The sequence below is a fragment of the Pelodiscus sinensis genome, chromosome 2 (assembly GCF_052426305.1).
Source record: "Pelodiscus sinensis isolate ZL-2025 chromosome 2, ASM5242630v1, whole genome shotgun sequence".
Lineage (NCBI taxonomy): Eukaryota > Metazoa > Chordata > Testudines > Trionychidae > Pelodiscus > Pelodiscus sinensis.
Genome location: NC_143053.1, coordinates 116,854,223 through 116,878,124, shown reverse-complemented (window position 1 = coordinate 116,878,124; position 23,902 = coordinate 116,854,223). Strand labels below are relative to the sequence as shown.

General features: G+C 42.0%; 1 protein-coding gene across 1 annotated transcript in view; it reads left to right on the top strand.

Moving 5' to 3' along the window:
- The first annotated feature begins 8,164 nt into the window (after positions 1-8,164).
- The window catches only part of CDYL (chromodomain Y like), a 152,572-nt gene continuing 136,834 nt past the window's right edge, over positions 8,165-23,902 (top strand). Inside the window, exon 1 of the mRNA XM_075921308.2 lies at positions 8,165-8,482. Coding sequence (XP_075777423.1) covers positions 8,459-8,482 — 24 coding nt within the window. The 5' untranslated portion in view covers positions 8,165-8,458. The remainder of the gene's footprint in view (positions 8,483-23,902) is intronic.

The window sequence follows — 23,902 nt, the reverse complement described above, 5'->3', positions numbered from 1 at the left end:
ACCATTTAATTGACAGACTTTAGGGTAGCCATGCTTTGGAGCGGGGATTTGAGATTTGGCAGAAGGGACATCATAATTTCATGGCTGCAGCTTTTGCTGTCCCTGTGAAAATGTGCCACAATTAGGCCAATTCATAAGTGTTTGAGAAATCTGTTTGCACTTTCTCACAAGGCACTTGTCAGTTTGGCAGCCAAATTGTCTTTAGATTTTGTTGACACTGAGCATATTCCAACACCTGGCAGCTCCAATATGGTGACAGACTGTATATGCACTGTCCCCACAAAGCAAATGAGCATGCTGTAGTCCGGGGTTGCAGGGATTTAGAAAGACTTTCCTTCCAGACGCTATTCACAGCTGTTGCAGGCCACTGTGGTACTAGGCACTGAACTGAGAGATTCTTTCCTGAGCCATCAGTGTGATTGTAGGTGAAAGAGCGAGGTGACTGATTTCAATGCAGTGTGATGAGAAGTGGGTGCATATGGGAGAAGAAAAGGTGTGCAGGGACAGAGAGAGAAGCATGGGGGCTTAAACCTGCTGGAAAGGCATAACAAGTGGGGTTCCGCAGGGGTCTGGTTTGGAACCGGCTCTGTTCAATATCTTCATCAGTTATTTAAATATTGGCATGGAAAGTACTCTTATTAAGTTTGCAGATGATACCAAGCTGGGAGGGGTTGCGACTGCTCTGGAGGATAGGGTCATAATTCAAAATGATCTGGACAAATTAGAGAAATGATCCGAGGTAAACAGGATGAAGTTTAATAAAGACAAATGTAAAGTGCTCCACTTAGGAAGGAACAATCAATTTTACACATACAGAATGGGAAGTGACTGTTTAGGAAGGAGTACGGCAGAAAGGGATCTAGGGGCTATAGTGGACCACAAGCTGAATATGAGTCAGCAGTGTGATGCTGTTGCAAAAAAAGCAAACAATGATTCTGGGATGCATTAACAGGTGTGTTGTGAGCAAGACACGAGAAGTCATTCTTCCACTCTACTCTGCACTGGTTAGGCCTCAGTTGGAGTATTGTGTCCAGTTCTGGGCACTGCATTTCAAGAAAGATATGGAGAAACTGGAGAGGGTCCCTAGAAGAGCAACAAGAATGATTAAAGGTCTAGAGAACATGACCTATGAAGGAAGGCTGAAATAATTGGGTTTGTTTAGTTTAGAAAAGAGACGATTGAGGGGGGACATGATAGCAGTTTTCAGGTATCTAAAAGGGTGTCCTAAGGAGGAGGGAGAAAACTTGTTCATCTTGGCCTCTGAGGATAGGACAAGAAGCAATGGGCTTAAACTGCAGCAAAGAAGGTTTAGGTTGGACATTAGGAAAAAGTTCCTAACTGTTGGGGTAGTCAAACACTGGAATAAATTGCCCAGGGAGGTTGTGGAATCTCCATCTCTGGAGATATTTAAGAGTAGGTTAGATAAATGTCTATCAGGGGTTGTCTAGACAGTACTGGGTCCTGCCATGAGGGCAGGGGACTGGACTCGATGACCTCTCAAGTTTCCTTCCAGTCCTAGTATTTTATGATTCTATGATTAAGAGTGTAGGTGAGTGGAGAGTTAGAAGCGGTAACATGGGTTGGGAGGCAGAAGATGTGCGGGGAAGAAAGGAGGGAGAGATGGGCAGGAGCCAGGGATAAAGAAGGATGGGGGAACATGGAACAGGGAAAGTGAAGTAGGTAAAGGATGGATAGCAGCAGTAAAGAGGACAATGAGAAGCTGTGGACATGGGGATAGGAGCTAAAGGCAACAGGGACACAAAGACAGAAGGCTCTGTAACGTTTCCCTTCAGATCCTGGCACTGAACCCATAGGTGCCCGGTGGCTTAGGCAGGGGAAGGCACTGCCTTCTCAAACTGCCAGCCTAGCCCCGCCCACACTCTATCCCTAGAACACCTTCTATAGGCGTACTGAGGTGTAGTGTTGCTGCCCCCAGCACTTGTCCTCCCAATGCTCCTGGCGAGGGAGGCTTGGGCATTGTGCCGCCTTCCCTCCCCGTGCTCTGGGCTGGGGAGACTGGGGCACCACACCCACCCTCCTCCCTGCCCTGTGAGGGGTGGGACCTCAGTAGAAGGGGCAAAGCTAAGGGTGTGGCTGGGGGTTTGCTTCCCCCAGGCCTACCTTCACTGACCGTCCATGACTGAACCCATTATTTCTAAATCTCCACCTGTCTTTGCTATCTAGCTAATAGCTGTGGAAAGCCACTGACAAAGTATCTCATCCCCTTCTAGTGGCTCGTCCAGATATTAGATAACCTGATACTCTATGTTCCTCCATTAGCTCAAGTGGTAGAAGACTGTATTGTAGATTTAAAGATTGTAATCTTGCTAATGACTCATGAGGTGTGAGGCAATATGATCCCACAGGATGATTTTTTTTCCATTTTATAAAAACTTAGGAAATTGCACACAATAAACAGTAAAAAGAACATGATGAAGGTTGCAAAGTCAAGCCTGGAAAAGTTTAAAAAAACAATAAAAAAACAATGAGTGGTCCTGTAGCATCTTAGAGACTAACAAATTATATAGATAAACAAATTATATAGTATCATGACCCTTTGTGGACATAACCCATTTCTTTAGATGAGCGGAGCAAGAGGGACAGAACCCACATATTTAAAGCAGAAAAAGGAAAGGTTAGTAAATGCCAGAATTAAGGTTGCCTGTGCAAATTGAATTTGGCCCCTTTTACATATGTATTATCATTCAATCTTTAATTACTTGATCATATTCATTAACATACTTGACACACTAATTTTTCCTCAAATCATCTGCCTCATTCAGTGCACAGGATGGACCTACTCTGAGGATGAATCAAGATTATGTTACGGAAGACACTGTTCTCTTTTGTACAGTGTATCAACAACAGACTGATCAAGAGGCCAAACCATTTCCAAACAGAGACTTTTTAAATGGATCTCTAATTGTATCAAACTGTGTTACCAAAACTACAATTTGCAAGCTCCTTATGGACTTTGTACACTCCACTTGAATTATGTCCATATCTGTAGCTTTTTCTCAAACATGTATCCATTATTAACATCCGTAAAGCAGCTACCTAAGCATTGCCCTACACTTTCATTAAATATTACACCCTGTCAATTAAATGGTTTTAAATTGTTTAACCTGGGCAAAATAAAAAGAATAATACCCACCTCACATATAACTTTTGTCATCAGTAGGTCTCAAAGCACTTTAGAAAGGAAGTGAGTATCATTACAATACAATCAGCTGCAATGCTCACTTCGGAATATTTGTGCTCTCTGCCATACAAAAATCAACTCTGAAGCCCCTCCTCTCCACCAAGGTGCATTGCTTTTCAGTCACCTAAAATGGAGCAGCCACAGAGACACTCCTTGAAGAAGAGAAGGCTACTCATCTTGTGGGGTAACTGAGGTCCTATGAGATGGTTGTCCCTGTGGGTGCTTCACTATCCATCTTCTTCCTCTGTACATTGGAATTACTATTTGATTCTCTGGGATAGAGAAGGAAATGAGTGATGGTTGATTGAAAGTCCAAAGTAGACCATTTGGAGTGGTGCGAGATGGCTGCCAAAAGTGCACAACCAGCCAAGGCACTGCTACCAAAAGTATCAGACTAGACACACAGGGGGCCAAAACACCTAAAGTGTAGCACCCACTGGAACAAACATCTCGAAGAACCTCAGTTAGAGCACAAAGCGAGTAACCTTCTCTTTCCAGGCCTTAAAACAGATAATGAGCACTCACGGTGGATCAGTACCAGAGTTCATTTGTATGTTAATTGTAAAAGGCAAAAGATTAATACTATCTGAAGAGAAACCAAGTTTTTTAATTCAGCCCAGAGTAGCGAGTGGGAATTTCTACAGTCACTTGGGGATAAGGCTCTTGTAACAAGGCAGCAAAGGGAGAGGGTGTCCCAAGAGAAAATTTTCCAGTGAGAAGCTTGGTGGTGACAGTAGGTAGCAAAGATCAGCTTATGGTAAACCTGTGGTTGTGATATTAGGTTTAATTGATCCATTGTATATTCACACCTTTAGTTAAATTGGATTATTTTTCTTGAGTGTCCCTATATAGGCAAGTCATAAGATATTACAATGAGAGTGCCATGGAAAAGCCCATGAGGAAATCAATAATTCTTTATAGAGTGCAGGGCTTGGATGGTGTATAATAAATGAGTAATGAAACCATTCACTGAATGATGGGGAAACAGAAACAATATAAAGTTACTCTCAGTGACCAAGAGTCCTGTAGAAAAAATATTAGAAAAAATACTATGTGATCATGTTATTGTTGACTGTCATAATACTTCTGCCCAATGGGGCTAAATTTCAATTGCATAGGCAAGTTTATTCTGGCATTTCCTAACTATTGAATACTTGATTCTGTACACTTAATGTTATTTTAAAGTAGTTTGTTGGATGTAATATGATTGAGATGGTACTGTCTTTGGTTGGATGGATAGGAGGAACAGGAGGGTGGAGAAGTGGAGGGGGATCGTGAATAATATCATTATGTATAAAGCAAAAAGCTTAATGGTGACACTCCACAAAAATAGAATAGAATATATTCAGCAGTCGGAAAACAGAATGACCATTCTTTTCTTTTCAGTTTCTTAAATATACATCCTGATTACACTGGCAGATTGAAATATGACTTTGGGGTCCGATTATGCAAAAGTCATCTGATTCTCTCAATTAGAAATTCATTTCAAGGTCTATGCTTAAAAATGTCTCCATGTGACGATGGAAAAATTTAGCTAGAATCATTTACAAATTTGCTCATTGTTTTTTGCATCAAAGGTCCCCTGCTCAAGCTGTACCCAGAGCATCTTAAAACACACAGTCCTTGTCACTGTGTTTGAAAGATATTTGAAGAATTATGAAAAACATTTTCCCCTTCATTTTTAACTTCAAATACCTCTAGTCCATTAAAAGAAGGTATGAGGTGAGAGAATGAGAAAAGTTTAAGAGGAGAATGAAGGAGAAAGGAGAGGATGAAGAGGAAGACCAAGAGAAGTTAGAGCGGATGGCAGAGTTAAAATTCAGAAAAAATGAGCACATTAGGAGGATCAGGTTGAGGAAGGATAGAAACAAAAGAATGAGGGGCAAATAGTAGCAGAAGTAAGGGAGAGGATCAGGGTGATCATTTTGAGGAGCAGAAGAATGAGTAAATGGAGGGAAATAATGGTGAGCATGGGGAGGAGGAACAGGAAGATGAATAAATGGAGTGGGGATCATAGTGGGAGTGGGAATGGGAAGGAGGATCCTGGTGGAGACTGGAAAGAGGAGACAAGAAGGAGGTGAAGGGGGATGATGGTAAGAATGAATACAAAGAGGTGAATAGCAGGGATAATAGGAAGAGCAGAAGGATGTGGAGGTGAAGGGTGATGATGGTAGAAAGTCATTCAAGGAGTAGGACAACCATGATGAGGATGTGGAGATGAAGGGTGATGATGGTGGAAAGTCATTCAAGGAGTAGTACAACAATGATGAGGATGTGGAGGTGAATCATGATGAGGAGGGTGAGATGGATCATGATGTGGAGGTAAAGGTGGATCATGTTGTGGATGGGTAGAGGCAAGAGCAAGTGGAGGTAGATTATGATGAGGATGTGTAGGAGGAACAGGAGGGTGGGGAAGTGGAGGGGGATCATGGATAATGGCAGAGATAGAGTACACATAAAGGGTACGTCTAAACTACAGGCTTTTGTCGACAGAAGTTTGGTTGACAGATACTGTCGACAAAGCTTCTGTTGACAAAGAGCGTTTAGACTACATTCAGTTCTGTCGACAAAGGAAGCTGCTTTGTCGACAAAACACTGTAGTCTAGACACAACCAAAGTCTGTGGATGACACCATGCTGGAGGGAATACAAGTGGTTTGAAGGAATGGATTAGAATTGAGAATTATCTTGACTAACTGGAGAAACAGTCTGAATTAAACATAATGAAATTCAATAGGGACAAATGCAATGTCCTACCCTTAGGAAGGGATAATCAACTGCACAAATACAAAATGGGAAATGACTGCCTAAGGAGGAGCATTAAAGAAAAGGATCTAGAGGTTATAATGGATCACAAACTAACTATGAGCCAACAATGTAATACTGTTACAGAAAAAGTGAACCTCTTTCTGGGAAGTATTAGTAGGAGCATTGTAAGCAAAACATGAGACACAATTCTTACAGTCTATTCAACACTGATAAGGTCTCAGCTGGTGTATTATGTCCAGTTCTGGGCACCATACTTCAGGAAATGTGTGTACAAATTGGAGAAAGTCCAGAAAAGACAACAAAAATGATTAAAGGTCTAGAAAACATGAACTATGAAGGAAGATTGAAAACGTTTTTTTTGGACTGGAGAAGACAGGGAGAACATGATAACAATACTCAAGTACATAACAGATTGTTATAAAGTGGAAGGTGAAAAAACGATCTTATACGTTGAGGACAAGACAAGAAGCAATCAGCTTAAATTGGAGCAAGGGAGATTTAAATTAGACACTGAAAAAAACTTCTTAGCTGTAAGAATATTTGAACACTGGAACAAGATACCCAGGGAGAATCTGGAATTTACATCATTGGGAATTTATTACACAAACTCTTGTCAGTGACAGTCTCAATAACACTTAATCCTGCTTCAGTGTAGGGAACTGAACTAGATGGCCTATCAAGGTCCATTTCAGTCCTACATTTCTATCTTTTTATATTGGGGATGGCTAGGAGGAACAATGGAACCATGTTGGAGATGGGTAAGAGGAGCAAGATTGCGAGGTAGACAGAGTTGTGGTAGCAATGGGTAGACACGGGAAGATGAGTGGAGAAGAGGGTTTATGGTGAAGATGAGCAGGAGTAGTGGGATCATGACAATGAGTATGGGGAACAAGAGGAGAATGAATAGTTGGAGGGCATTGTGGTGATGATGGGTAAGAGGAACAGGAGAAGGATGAGTAGATGGAGGAGAATCATGGTGTGGATGGGTAGGAGCAGGAGGTGGATGATTTGATGGATGGGGATAATAGTGGGGATGGGTAGGAGGAGAAGAAGCAGGATGAGTAGGTGGTTGGGAATCATGACGGGAGAGGTTAGTAGGAGCAAAAGGAGGATGATTGGCTAGCTGAGGATCGTGATGGAGATGGGTAGTAGGAGCAAAGTGAAGATGTCTCAGTGGATGGGGATCATGGTGGGAATGTGTAGGAGTAGCAGGAGAATCATGGGCAGGTGGATGGGCATCATGGTGGTGAAAGGAAGGAAAAGTAGGAGGTGGATGAGTAGGTAGACGGGAACTGTGGTGGGAAAGGTTAGGAGGAGCAGGAGAAGGATGAGTATGTGAATGGGATCATGGTGGGGACGAGCAAGAGAAGTAGGAGGATGATTAGATGGATAAGGAACATGGTGGGGAGTAGTAGGAAGAAAAGAAGGATCATGCATAAGTGGATGGGGGATCATGATGGGGATGGACAGAAGGAGCCGAGGTGGACGAGTATGTGGATGGGAATCATGGTGCAGATGAATAGGTATGTGGGGAATCATGGTGAGGATGGGTTGAAGGTGCAGAGGTGGATGAGTAAGTGGATGGGGACCATGGTGGGTATGGGTAGGAAAAGCAGAAGAAAGATGAGTAGGTGGATGGGTATCATGGTTGGGATTGGTAGAAGGAGCCCGAACAGGATGGGGATCCTAGTGGGGATGAGTAGGCGGATGGGTGGGGGGATGAGGATCATGGCTGGGATGGGCAGGAGTAGGGTGAGTAGGTGCATGCAGATGATGGTGGGGAAGGTTGCGGGGATGGGGACCCTGGTGGGGATGGCAGCGGGGGCGGGCGCAGGGAGAGGGCAGAGCGCACTGGGGCGCCCCACGGGGGGTTCCTCCGCTCCCAGGCGGGCTGAGGGTGGCGACTCGCCCCTTCCTGCCCAGGACGGTGCCCCGGGGGGGGGGCAGCCTCGCCGCAGCGCGGGGGCCCGCCGGGCGCCTCAAAGCGCGGTTCCCGCCCTGCCCGCCGGCATGGCCGCTGTGCCAGCCCGTGCGGGGCCGGGCCCGGAGCCGCCGCGAGACAATGGGAGATCAAAGCGCGCGGGGGGCGGAGGGGGAGGATGGTGCGAGAGGCGGCTGAAGTCGAGCCGGAGCGGGTTGCGTGTGGCGCTCTCTGCGCTCGATTAGTGATCCTGGGGAGCGAGCCGGGGACAGAGGGGTGGGGGCGCGGGGAGCCGCCGTGTGGGTGAGCGAGCGAGCGAGCGAGCGGGCGAGTTGCGCAGCTGCTCTGCGCGCAGCCCCCGCCGCCGCCGCCGCCGCAGCAGCGCTGGCATTCCGTGCGGGGAGCGGCGGTGGCGACTTGCACCGGGCGGCGCGAGGCGGCGCGCGGCAGGAGGAGCGAGAGGAGGAGGAGGAGGAAGGAGCAGCAGGAGGAGGGAGGCCACAGGGACACCAAGTGAAACAAAGTAGCTCCAAACCAGCCCCCAACTCCACCTTGAGACTCCCCAGCATGGCTTCCGAGGAACTCTACGAGGTAATGACCCGCAGCACCGGCCCTGCCCCCTCCCGCCATACACGCGCTGCCGGCCCCCCCCCCCTCCCGCCGCCCTTCTTTCGGGGCTCTTTGCAACCTTGCAGGCTTGGCAGCACACTTGCTCCTGCTGCTGCCGCCCCTGCTCCGCAGGGCCCGGCGTGTGCCCGGTTCCCAGCCGCGGTGCCTGGCCAGCGCCCCCCCCCCCCCCCCCGGCCGCCTTCCTCCTCCCCAGTTTTGCTGGAAGAGGACGGAAGCATGACTGAAAGGAGGAGACAGTAGCGTTGCCATTGGCCTGTGCCTCCCCCAACAACACTTTGACTCCAGCGGGAGGAGGAGGGGAGACGAGGGGTGCCGCTGGATAGTGGGGAGTAGCGCTGACAGCAGCACCCTGTTTGGAGTGCACACACAAGTGTGCCGCTGGGTAATGTGCAAAAATGTGTGCAAAGCCGAGTTCTTGCATGTGTTGGGGGAAGAGGGGGTTTCCTTCCGTGTGTACGGTGTCTTGGCCATGCAGCAAGCTCAGGTGATGCAAAATATTAAAATTTAAGCCGCTCATCCCCACATGGTTTATCGAAAAGGTTAAAGGTTGCAAGAGAGCCAAAGTTAAGACTCTGAGACACCTTCGTTAACCCGGTGCTTGAGAAGTGCTTGAGAGCAATCATAGCATGAGTTGGAGTTTTGGGGTGAAGAGGGGAGGAGATGAGAATATAAACTTAACTTGAATTTCCTGTCTTTGATGCCTTAATTTCATATCCTTAACCTTAATTGAAAAGCATAATGGTTTCTCTTGGATTTAACTTCCTTCTTTTTATTTTTACAAGAAGCCAACCTTAGGAGTATAGAACAGTCATTATTCTGGAGCTATCCTGATTTCTTTGATAAATATGTATTCACTGAGAAGATAAATGGTTTCGTCTCTTGGGTGACTACATCTTACTGCAGTTTTTTTTTAAGTAAGACTATTTGTAACCAGAGATTGGAATTTTGTGTCACTGAAATCAGTTGTAGAAGAGTGCACAGTAAGATTTTTTTTCTCCTATTGGTTGCATGTATATCACCCATTAATGGAGTTACTTATGTGCAATGGTGGAAGAATAGACACACATACCAATAAAAAGTGTCTTATATACACTTAGTTATAAGTGAGCTTAATGCTACTTGTGGTGCTGAATTGCTGGATCAGAAAACTAAAGGCCCCTATTCCCATAGTTAACAGCTTTTTGCAAATGTTCCCACCTTATTATAATGGCTCGAGTTTTGTCGGGATCATTTCTGGAAATAAGATACATTTGGGTATCAATTTGGCAAATCCTGTGTGCAAAACTTATCTTGACTTTGGTGGATGTTCTGCTGGTAAAAGGATTTGAGGAGTCAAGCCCACAGAGTCTGTTACAGTATTTGTTCTCTTTGGAGCATAAGCATTTCTGTAATAGATCAGCCCAAAAGTCCTTCTAATTTGATATCCTGTCTGATACCACTGTCTGCTGCTTGCGACAGTCATATGGAGTAACAGTTTTGATAGGTGTCAAAATCACTATTCTCCCCATTCCATTCTGCTAGGAGTTGCATCCAGTATACAGATTTATATCAGGTGGGCCAGTGATCTCCGTTAAGATAGTAATGCATTTTGGTCACTAGACTGTATTTAAATGGTGACTTAAGTGAAAGACTCATTGCCAGTATTCTGAGTAGTCTAATTATTCCACCTGTGACTCAAAAGCCTGCTATTTTTCAATACACCAAAAATCATTGGATCATATCATGGATTATTTTTTGTCATTTTTATTCTAAAAATCAAATTTAATTCTTCAATTATACAAATATAATATATACATAAAACACCTAACCTTTTATTTTAAAGCTTATCTGACTTATGAATGGAGAAACTGTCATGGATTTTGTAATTTAAAAACAAAATCACTGTGACACCAACCTTGCCAAGTTTTTTCTGGAAGAGGAATTTGCATGGCTGTGCCACCAGTGCCTGAAAAGGGATGAACATTTGGTTCAGTTAATGATGAGCCAGCAGAAGACATGAGATATTGAATGTTTTATAGGTAACTGGAACTCATTAAACTACAACTGTATAGATTGAGTACTTCTAACTCTGCATCTAGTTCTGTTTTTCTTTTTGTGAGATGTCTTTTAATTAAGGTGCTATGTGATTCTTTGCATTCACTAATATGAAGTCCAAAGTCATGCTCAAGTGTGATTATAGCTGTGTTTTTCCAATCTAGTCTTGTGATTTGATCAAGAGATGATAATCAAATATCTGAGACGGTTAATCAGCCTAACAATGATAGTTTAACTTGCTGGTGTCAAAAGACCCCTGTTCTTCTAAAGTAGGAATCTGAGTTTACCATTTTGTGGCAAGAAAGATTAAAGATACAGAAGCATTGGCCATTTAAGCCATGATATGGAAGGTTTTGTTTTTGTTTTAATTCTTGTTATTGAAGATATTATCTATGGAGACAGGAAGCATGGTGATAGGTCAAGATTAGTAATTCAAACACAGACAACCTGAAAGACTACAAAACTTTGAAAGAGTTACTTTGGACAATCTGTGGATCCTATATATGAGCTTGAGAACTTTACAGAAGGCTTTTTAATGGTTACTAATTGCTCAAGAAAGAATGCAAGATCAGAAGAAATTTGAAACTCTCATTGAGAAGAGACACTCATGTTCAGTGGTTTTTTTCACCTCCTTCCTACTGGACAAAAAGCCAGTGATGTGGTCTTGATTGTATCCATATTTGTGTTGAGTGGTTTTTTTTTCCTTCTAAAAGCATTACCTAATTTATAATTGGGGAACTGGATGGACTTGGAGCAGTTGGTGGACAAGTGACAGAAAGGTACCTCATATTTTTTTCCAAATTTGACCAAATGGGAGGGCTTGATTTGCTCTCTTTTTTTAATGGCATCTCCCTTGCATTTTGCTCACCTTTTAGAAGATCCTGTGCATTTTTACAGCTTTTTAAGCCAATATTAAGGTTAGCTCCCTGTACAGTTTGGTTTATTTCACTCTCATCTCTTCAGTGTTTATGGAAGACTTTGACCAACTTTCATTGCTGTACTGACACCTGCCTATTGCAAGGTGATAGTTGATAGTTTTTGTTGGATCAGCAGGGGAACTAATGATCTCAGATTATCCAATGAGTAGTCCTATGGCACCTTAAGGCATGTCTACATTAGGAAATTATTTCAAAATAACTACATTCGAAATAGCTCCCGAAATAACTTTCATAATAAGCTTATTCTCTGAGGAAAGCAGGAGTACAGATTTCAGAATAACCAGCCCACTATTTAGAAATAATGAGCTTGGTAGTGTGTACACTCTGCTTATTTCAAAATAACTCCCTTGTGTAGACCAGGGCTTAGAGACTAACAAGAATATATAGTATCATGAGTTTTTGTGGTTAAACCCCACTTCATCATTCCATTACTACTTGTTTTAAAAGTTACAGACTAACACAGTTACTCCCCTCAAATTCTCCAGACAGCTCATCTGCAAAGCAAGTTGCAAGTATTTTGTAGTGGTTTGCTTCCTTTCTGGCAGCATTCTGTACTGGTGATTGGGATTAAAATAATACCAAATGGTAATGTGAGAGAGATGTGTTTGAACCATGAAAGTTATTCTATTGAAATATTTGTGTACAACTGCATATTAAGCGTTAGCTTAACAACAGCAACAAAAACTCTGGCATTAGTAGGTAGTTTCCCCAAATGTGCTGCAATGGTTATGGAAAACACACTTTTCTAAATTTCAGTGCATGGACTTTGTGCAATGGAAATTATATGAATTATTTTGTGGCTTTTGGAGACTGTAGTGTGGATAGATACAAAGTGTTTCCATTCTGCCTATACATATTTTTGTTGATGTTACAGCTCTTGATTTACTTGTCCCATCAGATGAATTTCTTCTACAGAGTAATAATGGTCCAGGTCTGATTTTTTTGCCTTTAAGCCAATGTTTTTGGGTTTTATCAGGAAGCAATGGAAACCAAATCCACCTGAATGTAGCCAGTATGTATAACATTCCTGCTTTTCAGTTTGTGTTTTACTGTGACAATCAGGTTTATGAAGGTTTATGAATCAGGTTTTGACTTAATATCCATCACGTATTTTTATATTAAAGTATTAAAGCTTTACATGTTTCCCCCTTTGCAGTCCACATATTCAGACCAACTTTGATATGCTTATAGTAAGGAAAGAACATCATTCAGGAGGCTTTAAAATTATATTTTAATCTTTAATATATTTGAACATATGTAAGGCTTCATTTCAAAAGATTGTGTAATTTAAAAAAAAAGAAAAATCTGTAGGTTGAGTGAAATCACAAGTTGGGGCTTATTTCATGAGTAACTGGATGACGTTCTATGGCCTGTGTTATGTAAGAACTCAGACTATATGATTTCTTATCCTTTTAGCTTTAAAATTTTTGAAAAATCACACACTGTGCATATAGTTTTGGTTCTAGGCATAAAATACACTCGGGCTACAGAGGACTACTGCTCATATGCGTATTTCTGAAATAGAACTTTAACAAAAATTTCTCCAAGATGGGAAATGCTTACATCAATAGATGGTTTTTACTAAATTGTAGTGCATTGGTATCAGAACTGTAGTCCAATTTGGTCTGTTTTTATCAGGAAATGTAAATCTCTTATTTTTAAAAAATGACATGGAAATGGCTAAAATCAAGATACACAACATTACCTTTGAATACATCTGACACTTTTCTTGGTGGTTTGATGAAAAATGAATACTGAGAATAAGGGTTTGAATTCTTCATTTGAGTGACTTTATTTTTCAATGGCATGTCTCTCTTTTTCTCTGCACCCTCGAGCAAGAAGTATAGTGTATTCTGGCACCTGTCTTTTGGCCATCTTTGCTCCATGTGTACTGTTTGTAAAGTGGTTGACAGCTTTCTAGACAGAATGGCAAGGTGGTGCACCAAGACAAATAAGTCAGATTTTATTTGACAACAAATGTGCTGTGGTGCAGTTGCCATTTCTCTCTTTGAAGGGGACAGAGACTTGTTTGCCCATTCTCCAAACAAACAGATACCCCTCTAGCTTAGAGCAGTGGTGAGCAATAACTGGTCTGTGGGCCAAAGGTCATTCACCAGGGTTAGCCCCTTGTGGGCTGCTGCTACTTTATTTACCTGCACCTTCGGAGGTACAGCTGCTTGAAGCAGTGGGTGTTGTGGGAAGAGGTGTCCTGATCTGCACTGCTTCCGTAGCTCCCATTGGCTGGGAAGGGTGCTCCATGGCCAACGGAAGCATCCACTGGTACTTCAGAGGTGCAGGTAAATGACATGGTGGCAGCCCGCCAGTGGCTAGCCTTGGCAGATCATCTCTGGCTTATTGACCACCTTCGGTGTAGAGGAACAACTCCCAAGCATGTAGAGAAGATGTAAGGCATTCATATCTCGCTTCCAAGTGCTATTTACATTTTTCATGTAATTCGCTACCCTTACTGAAGACAGCCAGCTGAGAAAATAGGGACGAGCCACTGCTCCCTTAGATTTTTTTAAAGTAAGTTAATCAAGAATTTACACAATGTGGGTTCGTTGCATAAAGTAACTTCTCTAACATGGCACACTTGCATCTTATCCACTGCACCACACAGTGGCTAAACCAGTTTGGGTTATCCAAACTCTAACCACTATAATTTACGGTCATCATCTTCTAGAACAAAGGCTGGAATCTAGGCTACATGATCCCCAATATTCTCCTGCTGACTGCTAAATAGTTTTGCAATCCACTATGAATGTGTGCCATGTACTTAAGTAGTTAGCCTAGAAAGGGATTAGCAATTATTTTATTGGCTCAAATAGTAAGGGCCTACCCTAGGACTCTGAAAGTCAAGTGATTCAGATCCTGCTGTTAGGCTATTTTATCATGGATTTTTACTCTTGCTATCCTTATTTTCATTAACTTTTAAAAATGAGAATAAAATATTAGACACACAATTTACTAAAGCACATTACATCTTTTCATGGTCTTCAGGAGAGTTGCCATAGTCAGGAGCAGCTTCCGTAGTTCAATTTCTTTTTCTGATTACAGATGCAGCTCTGTTTCTCACTGACTCTTGGGAGCTATTGACTGAGATACATCAAAGGAATACCTTAAAGGAAACAACTCTTTAGGACATTAGGTGTGAGGGGAAAAAAACCCCTACCTTTAGTGATAGCTAAGGTTGTGGTAGGACATGCTCCATCTTCGCTAAACTTCTGTGCTTTTAAGGTTAAGGGGGAAGATGTGTGTTTATTTCCAGTTGCCTTCATCACTGTTGATAACGCACTCCAAAGCTTTCACTTTCATCTTAAATAAATATCCAAAAGCACAACATACCCAAACCTCAGCAAATTTGTACCCAAACAAACCCATGGGATTTTTATCACCATGTTAAGATAAAATAACTTTCTGAATGTGTAGTGGTTAGCTGTGCTGATGAGTCAAATGTTAAGGTTTTGGGTTAGAGAGCAAACTTGATGGATTGGCAGCCATGTATTGCTTTTGGGTATCTTCTCAAGATGGAAGTGAAAGCCTCATGGAGTGTTCGTGTTGTCTACAATACTGCCAATAATAATAATGTGTAAAGGAATGTGCAAATCTTTTCCACTAACTTCTTTTTTTTCTGTACTTTTTAAGATTTTGGATAGATGAGATATGACTTTCCACAACTTTAACTGTCACTTTTTTTTTCCTTTTCTTCCTTTTTTTGCTTCCTATCCATCAACTTAGAAGTGATGATGAGTCCAAATGAGGTGATTCTCTGTAAATGCTCCTAGGCCAGTTCTCTGAGGTCAAAGATTTCTGCGAATCTAAAGTTATTCAGTGTCCTTCTATATACAGGCAGTCCCCGAGTTACGCGGATCCGACTTATGTCGGATCCACACTTATGAACGGGGCTTTCTTGCCCCGGAGCTCGCAGGCAGCGGGACTGCCCAGAGCGCAGCGGTCCCGCCACCTCGACCTCCGGGGCGAGAAAAGCTGCTCCGGGTGCCCCTGGTCTGCTGGGGACCGTCTCCAGCAGACCAGGGACACCTGGAGCAAAGCCAGGGAGGCGGAGGGGTCCCGCGCCTCTGAGGCTTTGCTCTGGCAAAGCCTCAGAGGCGCGGGACTCTGCCGCCGCTGCGGCTTTGCTCCCGGTGTCCCTGGTCTGCTGGGGACGGTCCCCAGCAGACCAGAGGCACCGGGAGCAAAGCCGCAGTGGCGGAGGGGTCCTGCGCCTCTGAGGCTTTGCCAGAGCAAAGCCTCAGAGGCGCGGCACCCCGCCGCCGCTGCCACTTTGCTCCCGGTGCCTCTGGTCTGCTGGGGACCGTCTCCAGCAGACCAGGGACACCGGGAGCAAAGCCGCGGAGCACGCGGGCAGTGGACAGCCCAGACCCGCCGCGGCTTTCCTGCTGCCGGCATGTTCCGCGGCTTTGCTCCCCGTCTCCCTGGTCTGCTGGGGGGGGGACAGCTAGTACGCTCTGCCTCGGGCTTCCTGTAGTCAGCCGCTGGTCAGTTTCAGCAGCGGCTGAATCTGGATGCCAGTTCCGACTTACATACAGATTCAACTTAAGAACAAACCTACAGTCCCTATCTTGTACGTAACCCGGGGACTGCCTGTAGCCTGACTTTTCTCATTTCATCTCTCAGTGCTACACACAGTACAGTTTCCAATATCAGATTGAACAAATCTGGCCATAGTATGCATTCTTGTCTCAATCTTTGCTTTCATTCTGAACCAGTCCTTCAGCTTTGTGTTTAGTCTTGCTGTAGATGTCTATTGACTTCATCAATTTCTCAGGGATGCCGTATATTCTTAAAACTTGCCATTATCCTTTCGAAAAAATGCTATCAGAAGTCTGTTTGAAGTCTTGTAGAATTTCTGTAACAGGTGTAGTTGTGTGTATTTCTTCAATATCTGTCTTATCAAAAATCACTGTTCTGTTGTACTTTGCTTACTGTTCTTCTGTAAGCACTGCTTCTACATATCTCTCACCAGAACATTCCAGGAAAAAACATTCATTTCCATCTGTAGTGCTCAGTCAGATGATTCCTCTGTAGTTCTTGTGCTCATTGGTATTGCTTTTTTTGGTTTATAGATCGGTTCTATTACCACTCATTGTCTCCCTCCCCCATTCACTTGGCACTTGCTGTTGCATGTAAGTTTTGTTGAATAGCATGTACAGGCAGTCCCCGGGTTACATGGATCCGACTTACATCGGATCCCTACTTACTAACTGGGTGAGGCAACTCTGCACTAGCTGCTTCCCCCTTGCAGACCAGGGAGACGCGAAGCTAGCGCCCCCCCCCCCCCCCCCCCCCCCCCCCCCCCCCCCAGCAGACCAGAGAGACGTGGAGCGGCTTTTCTCAGTGGACACCTCAGCTTGAGAATAAAGGACTGAGGGAAGTGAGGTGTGGGAGAATAAAACTGAGCTCTGGAGAAATGTTTGGCTAGTGTTTCCCCTACAATATGTACCAGTTCCGACTTACATACAAATTCAACTTAAGAACAAACCTACAGTCCCTATCTTGTACGTAACCCGGGGACTGCCTGTACGTTACTTTTACTAAGTAAAATGTCACTCAAAATCTTTTATTTGCTAATTAATACTAAAGATGAACCAGTGTTTTCCCTTTGGTGTGTCTGGTCTTTACTTGGACATACTTTATCTTAATGTAGAATCTTGTTAGTCAATTATGTATTTTTCATTATCAAATGTAGCTTCAGCAGCCATAACAATTACTTTTGTTGTAATGTTTTTTCTTGATGGACTTTTCTTAATATTGCCAGAATAATTTGGTGTTCTTTAGAACTAAGATCTTTGATCTCTTCTCAGTATTAATAGAAAAACAAAACTACCTTAAAACTTGTCTTCAGCTTGCATATGAGAGTGTGTTTACTGTTTTGGTAAACATGCTCAATAGACGTGCATGTACCTCTGAGGTAGATGTTTATAAAGATGGATTCATATAGTGAAAACCATTCTCATAATGTAAGGAAGGTTTCTATTTTAGTGAATTTTTATAGCCATTTTGTTAGTATAAGCTGTGAAAGAAAACCACTTGCATATTCACTCAATACGTTTTTAGCTATCTACTTGTTCTCTTGAATAATGAAACAAAGTAATAACTATACTTATCAATTTGTTATGTTTCAGTGACACTTTGTACATTTAAAAACCTGTTGTATAAAATATAATGATAAAATGGGTTAATAACTGTAAGGGTTCCTCTTCCCTAAGGCCATGTTGTAGAAAATTTAAGTGGCCCAGTCACCTTTACGTAGTGCAGAGCTATGCAGTTGTTTTTAAAAAACTAACAAAACTCAAAATAAGAAACATCTTAACTTCCAGGTTTCACTGCTTTTGAGACCTCTTGAGTTTTTCCTCAAGACTATGCTGAATTATTGTGCAGGGGAAAACACTATTTTTTTTAACCATGTGATTTCTTTTATGTTTCTGATGTCAAGAATTGTGTGTGATTTGTTTTGCAGACAAGGTAAATTCTCTTTACTATTTTGGCAATCAATTATACAATGGGTTGTTTTCTGGAATATGATGAGCCTGTGTAAATTACTTATTTTATGGCATATTTCAGATTTTGCTTAACTAGAAAATGTCATTATTTAAAGTCCAATTACATGAAATATCTTTTAAAAGGTGTTTTATCTCAGCAAGAATTTATCCATAAAATATTATATAATTAATGTGTTTCAGTTTCCATTGAGCCCAACTATAAAATGTTAAAAACGAATCAGACTCTAAAGTTGCAATGTGCTGATTGTAATGAAACAAGGTTCTATTCAATATTTTGTGACTGTGTGTGTTCTAAAAGTATGGTTCTTCCATGAAAAGTAGTTAAATAATTTAATATAATAAAATCTTCATAACAGATACGTTATCTGTTGAAGTAATAGCTGCTTGCTTTAGTGGCAGGAATAAGTGTTCCACCTGTTAGCCTTACAGAGTCAAAACAGCTGCAAATAGAGTGAGCTGTATTCTATTCTGGCCTGCTGCTTGTTAGAGTTGTTTAGCTACACCCAACTGCAGAAGCTGATTCTACCCGCAGTTCAATTTGTATACAATGCTAAAAACACTTGTCCCCCCTCTAGACTAGACCACCTCCAGGATTATGTGTCTGTTACTGCCTCTGAGCTAATAGATCTGGGATAAAATCCTGGGTCTAATGAAGTAATTGGGAGTTTTGACATTGCTTACAGTGAAACCAGGATTTGATCCTTGCTCTTTTAGCTCCAACAGTAGAGATTCATGCTTATAGATGCAGATGTTTTAGGTTCGTTCCCTGCCAATGACCTTACTTGGGGGACAGCTTCACAATCGCAGTATAGACTTGTAAAACTTGCAATTGAGAGTAGATTAGTATATGTCATCTATATAGTGAAATAAGATCTATCCATCTTGTACAATCTGAATTTTGATGTAGAACATACGAACGTCTTAACATGACCTTTTTCTTTCTTTGTTTCTTTCCTTCTTTACTACAATTTGCTTTATTGTAATAATGAATTCCAGAAACTATTACTGGGTATTTGAAACTGCTAACCACTATATTAAATAACCATAAACTTCAGTTTATTGTATTTCAGTAAATTAGTCTTCCTTGTCCTATAATGATTAATGAAAAATTAACCATGTTTGTTACAGTTTGTGTTTTAAAAAGAAGTTACGTTGGTTGCCAAACTGATGCCAGGACTTGGAACACCTTGGCAGGCCAGTACAAATGTTTTCAGGGCCAATGTTTTTTCAAGTGCTTGTCTTGGATCACTGATTAGGAAAGAATTTGATCTCTGATTGGAAACATGTTTTAAAAACAAAACAAATAAAATGCAGTGAAATATTCATCCTTACTGTTCGTTGTATACTTTTTTTTATATAGCATGGGAAGTACTTGAATAAGACAACTTTTAGAAGCCCACAGCTAGTTTGACATCATCTTTTTTGGAATAGGGTTTCAGCATAAATATGCTGAAAAGCTGTATTTTATCCAAACTACAGATCAATATACAAATTGCAAAATGTAAGTATATTTTTGTTCCGAAAGATCAGTATCAAATTTTATTTTTTATGTAAGAGAAATCTCTCTTGGCAAAACTTATGTCAGAAAGATAACCTTTTACTTCATATTACAGAATTTTGTTTTATTTTGTTGTCTGCCATGTTGGGCTTATTTTATCTCTCAAGGTATGCTCTTATATGGCATCACTTTCTTAAGAACAGCATTTTAATCTAAGAGATAAGATGTAAGTTCAAGAATTGAAGGACTTTTGTTTAGGATGTAATGTTCTAAGGCTGTTGACGGACAGATTGTTGAAACATGGAAGTCAATGCATCAAAAAGTTGTTTGTTTGCTTTGGCAGTTTGTCCATGACTGCTGAAAAATAGAGATACTAAAGACATACTATACTATTTCATACACTTTCAAAACATATACACCTAAAACTGTTTGTTGTTCAATATATTATAGTAAAATCTTGCTAATTTGCACATAATTAATCTATCCTTTCTCCGCTTCTTGTCCTGGTTTTCTTGACCAGCCAGTTCTCCCCCTTCCTTCCCTCCCTCGTCCTCCCATTCCAGTCCAGCTCTTGAACTCTCTTCAGTAGATTGAGGCAGCTGCCATCTCCAAGCTACCTGCTCATCAGTAGGAAGAGGTCATTGAGAGCACAGGAAAGACAGGCTCCTTTTCATTTCTTGGTCTTGGACTTGTCCTGATGTAGTCAGGAGCTGTAATTATAGGTAAAGTCTTGGTAGGGCCCCTACAGCCATTGGTTAGATGTTAGAGCATGCTTGGTGTGGATGGAATCTTTGGGAAATGAAGGTGCAAAGCTCTGTTAGGTCTCTCTTCTAAGCAAGTTTAAATTTCAATTTTTCAAAAAAATTATAATTTGGCCAAATTTGGGTAGAGTTTCCCAAGGGTGGCAAAAGATACATGTTCTGAAGGCCACTCCACCACCAAATTTCAATTCCTATTTTAAAACTTGGGGCTAGTAAAAAAAAAAAAAAAAAAAAAAAATCAAAGAAAACATCACACTTTTTTAACATAGACAAAACAATAATATTGTTCCTCAGACTTAGAAGTAGTTGAGCTGCTTGGTCTGAAAAATTTCCTCCAAAATCAGTCTGTCAGTACCTCACGTGGAATGTCTTAGTCCAAATAGTTAAAGTTATCAGACACTGAAAACAGGATATAATAATGGAATGCGTTGGGCAACCTTAATAATAGGCATTGCTGTCTGTCACGTTTATAATAATATGGTGTACATATGCATGTGTATACTGGCAGATTGACTGGATCAGATGCAAGGAAACTATACCACAAGTCACAACACAAGTGCCTCCTCCCTATCTTCTTCTCTCTCTACTCCCTCTCTGCCACTGAGAAAACAAGCATTTGCCCACTCCTTGTATTTCACTCATCTGATACCAGATGTTCCATACTTCTACCCTCTGCTGATATGGTCTGGGACAATGTTTCTCAATCTTTTTTTATAAAGTACCCCTTTAAAAAAAATTATAAGTACCCCCACTATCTACAGTTTTCAGACACACAATTTTTTCTACCATTGCAACACATTTGTTTAAAGAACTTAATCATAGCTGGGTGGGCGATAAAATTTTTGTGTGTATTTAAAAAAAAAAGTACAAAAATAATAGTGCTGTACAACTTAAAACAAAAATTCAGTTTTCTCCAAATTTCAATTGTGTTGATGGTCCCCCCCCCCCAACTTCTCTTGAGTACCCCTAAGGGTACTCGTACCACTGGTTGAGAAACACTGGTCTGGGAAACTGGATGATACCAGTGAATAAATGTAACTGAGTATTGCTATTGATGCTGAAGCTTATGGAATCTAAATACTTTTGCCCTGATCCCACCAAAATATTTCCCTCCCTTGGCAAAGGATACAAATATTAACTGATTTTTAAAAACCTTTCTTTGTAGTAGAATGTTCGTTAAACTTCAGTAGTTTTGGAAAGCCTTAAGAAAAAAATGGTGTTTTGTCCCTCAACTAGTTCTAAGTACCAACAAAATGTGAGAGGACATTGAATTCACATTTAGGAGGAGCAGTGCATATTCATCTCAGTGAAATGGACTTGTATTTTTCCCCTTTAGCCTGATATTGTCTTCACTGTAACTTCATTCTTTAATGTGAAAATGGGCATTTTTCAGCAACTACTTGGGACTTAAGTGGCCTCTGACCCTTTCAGAGCTAAAATGTATAAATATTAACATTTCTCTGAATTTTATATGAAACTGCTGATGAGATCTACATAATTTAATATTTATTCACCATAAACTTTTTAGAAAATAAAGTTAAACTACATGATAATCATGCTTTAATTAGACACTTTGGATTTTTCCCCCTTTTGGGGAATATCATCTGTAATATATACTAGTAATAGTGCTTGTCCAAATTTTGCAGATCTGCATTACCTTACTGTATTTCAGTGAGAGACTCAGACACCTCTGCAAACCCAAGATGAAAACAGTTAGGTTACACAGGTGTAACTGATGATGGAATTTGTCCTGTAGAGGCTCTGTTACAGATGGAGACATGCAAGATGAAAGGTATCTGGCTTGATTTTTTTCAAAGCTCATGCTGAGTTGGTCATGATAGTTATTTGAAAACACCACCTTTTTTACTTGAATGCTTGTCACCTTTAAAATAATGGAGAAGTATTAAAGATGGAATCACATGATACCTTTTTTAAACTCACTTTTTCAGAACCACCTTCTAAAAACAAGTAGTTCTAATTACCACCTTGCTTTCCCCTCCAACTCAGCATCATTTTGGTAGTTTGAATTCCAGGTTATCTTTGTTTTATAGCATTTTAAAACTGACATTACAACTATTAGATTTTAGCACTAATCATTCTCAGAATATAGTGGCAAGTAAAATCATGTTTGAATTGAAGAATGGAGTTGGAAAGATTAAAAAAAGTGTATTTGGAATGTGATTTGAAGTCCTGGGTTTTTTTTTTTTTCATGAAGCTCCAGAGTAAAATATATTTAGTGAAACCCAAGTTTTCAGCAGTGTAGGACTTTCCAAATTTGTATAGAATTAATTTCTGTGTCTGATCTTGAAATAGTTACTGCTGCTTCATACCACGCAAAAATATAATTCAGTGTCAGGGTGTCAGGAATGAAAAGAATCAATGTTTCAAGCGATGTAGAGAAAAACTCCTTAACTGCCTATGTTACAGAAGCCTGAGTAATAAATATGAAGACTTGATATTTAACAAATCTTGGAATACAGGCAGTCCCCGGGTTACGTACAAGATAGGGACTGTAGGTTTGTTCTTAAGTTGAATCTGTATGTAAGTGGGAACTGGCGTCCAGATTCAGCCGCTGCTGAAACTGATCAGTTTCAACAGCGGCTGAAACTGGATGCCAGTTCTGACTTACATACAGATTCAACTTAAGAACCACAGGCATCCCCAAGTCAGCTGCTGCTGAAACTGATCAGCGGCTGATTCCAGGAAGCCCGGGGCAGGGGCTTCCTGTAGTCAGCCACTGGTCAGTTTCAGCAGCGGCTGACTTGGGGATGCCTGGGGCAGAGCAGCTGGGGTGCTGCTGGGTTGGTCCAGTAGCACCACCGCTCCTCGGCGCTACTGGACCAACCCAGCAGCACCCAAGCTGCTCTGCCCCAGGCGTCCTGATTCAGCCGCTGCTGAAACTGACCGGCAGTGGCTGAATCAGGACGCCTGGGGCAGAGCAGCTGGGGTGCTGCCGGGTTGGTCCAGTAGCGTCCTGAGTGGCGCTACAGGACCAACCAGCAGCGCCCCAGCTGCTGTACCACAGGCGTCTGGAGCAAAGCCGCAGAGCACGGGGGCAGCGGTACAGCCCAGACGCGCCGTGGCTGTCCTGCTGCCCTCGGGCTCCACGGCTTTGCGCTGCTTTGCTCCCTGTCCCCCTGGTCTGCAGACCAGAAGGATGGGGAGCAAAGCAGCTGAACACGCGGGCAGCAGACAGCCCAGACGCGTCTGGGCTGTCCGCTGCCCGCGTGCTCCGCTGCTTTGCTTCCTCTCCCTGGTCTGCTGGAGACCAGGGAGAGGGCCCCGTTTGTAACTGCGGATCCGACTTAAGTCGGATCCGCGTAACTCGGGGACTGCCTGTATTTGGGAAAGTTCCAGAAAACTGGGGAAAAAAATCTTGGCTCAGTCAAACAATGTGTGCCTTAATACAGCTGAAGTGGATGTCATGTCTAGGAACCAAGATTGTAGGTCACATATAAAATGAGGGACTGTAATTGGAAATAACTTGAAAAGAATTGAGAAGTCATCATGAATACTCAACTGAACATGTGATGGGATGTGTAAGAGTGCATGTGCAATCGTTGGCTGCATAAACTGATTTTTTAAAATCAGAAATGGGGAGATCACTCAAAACGTACAGCATTAGT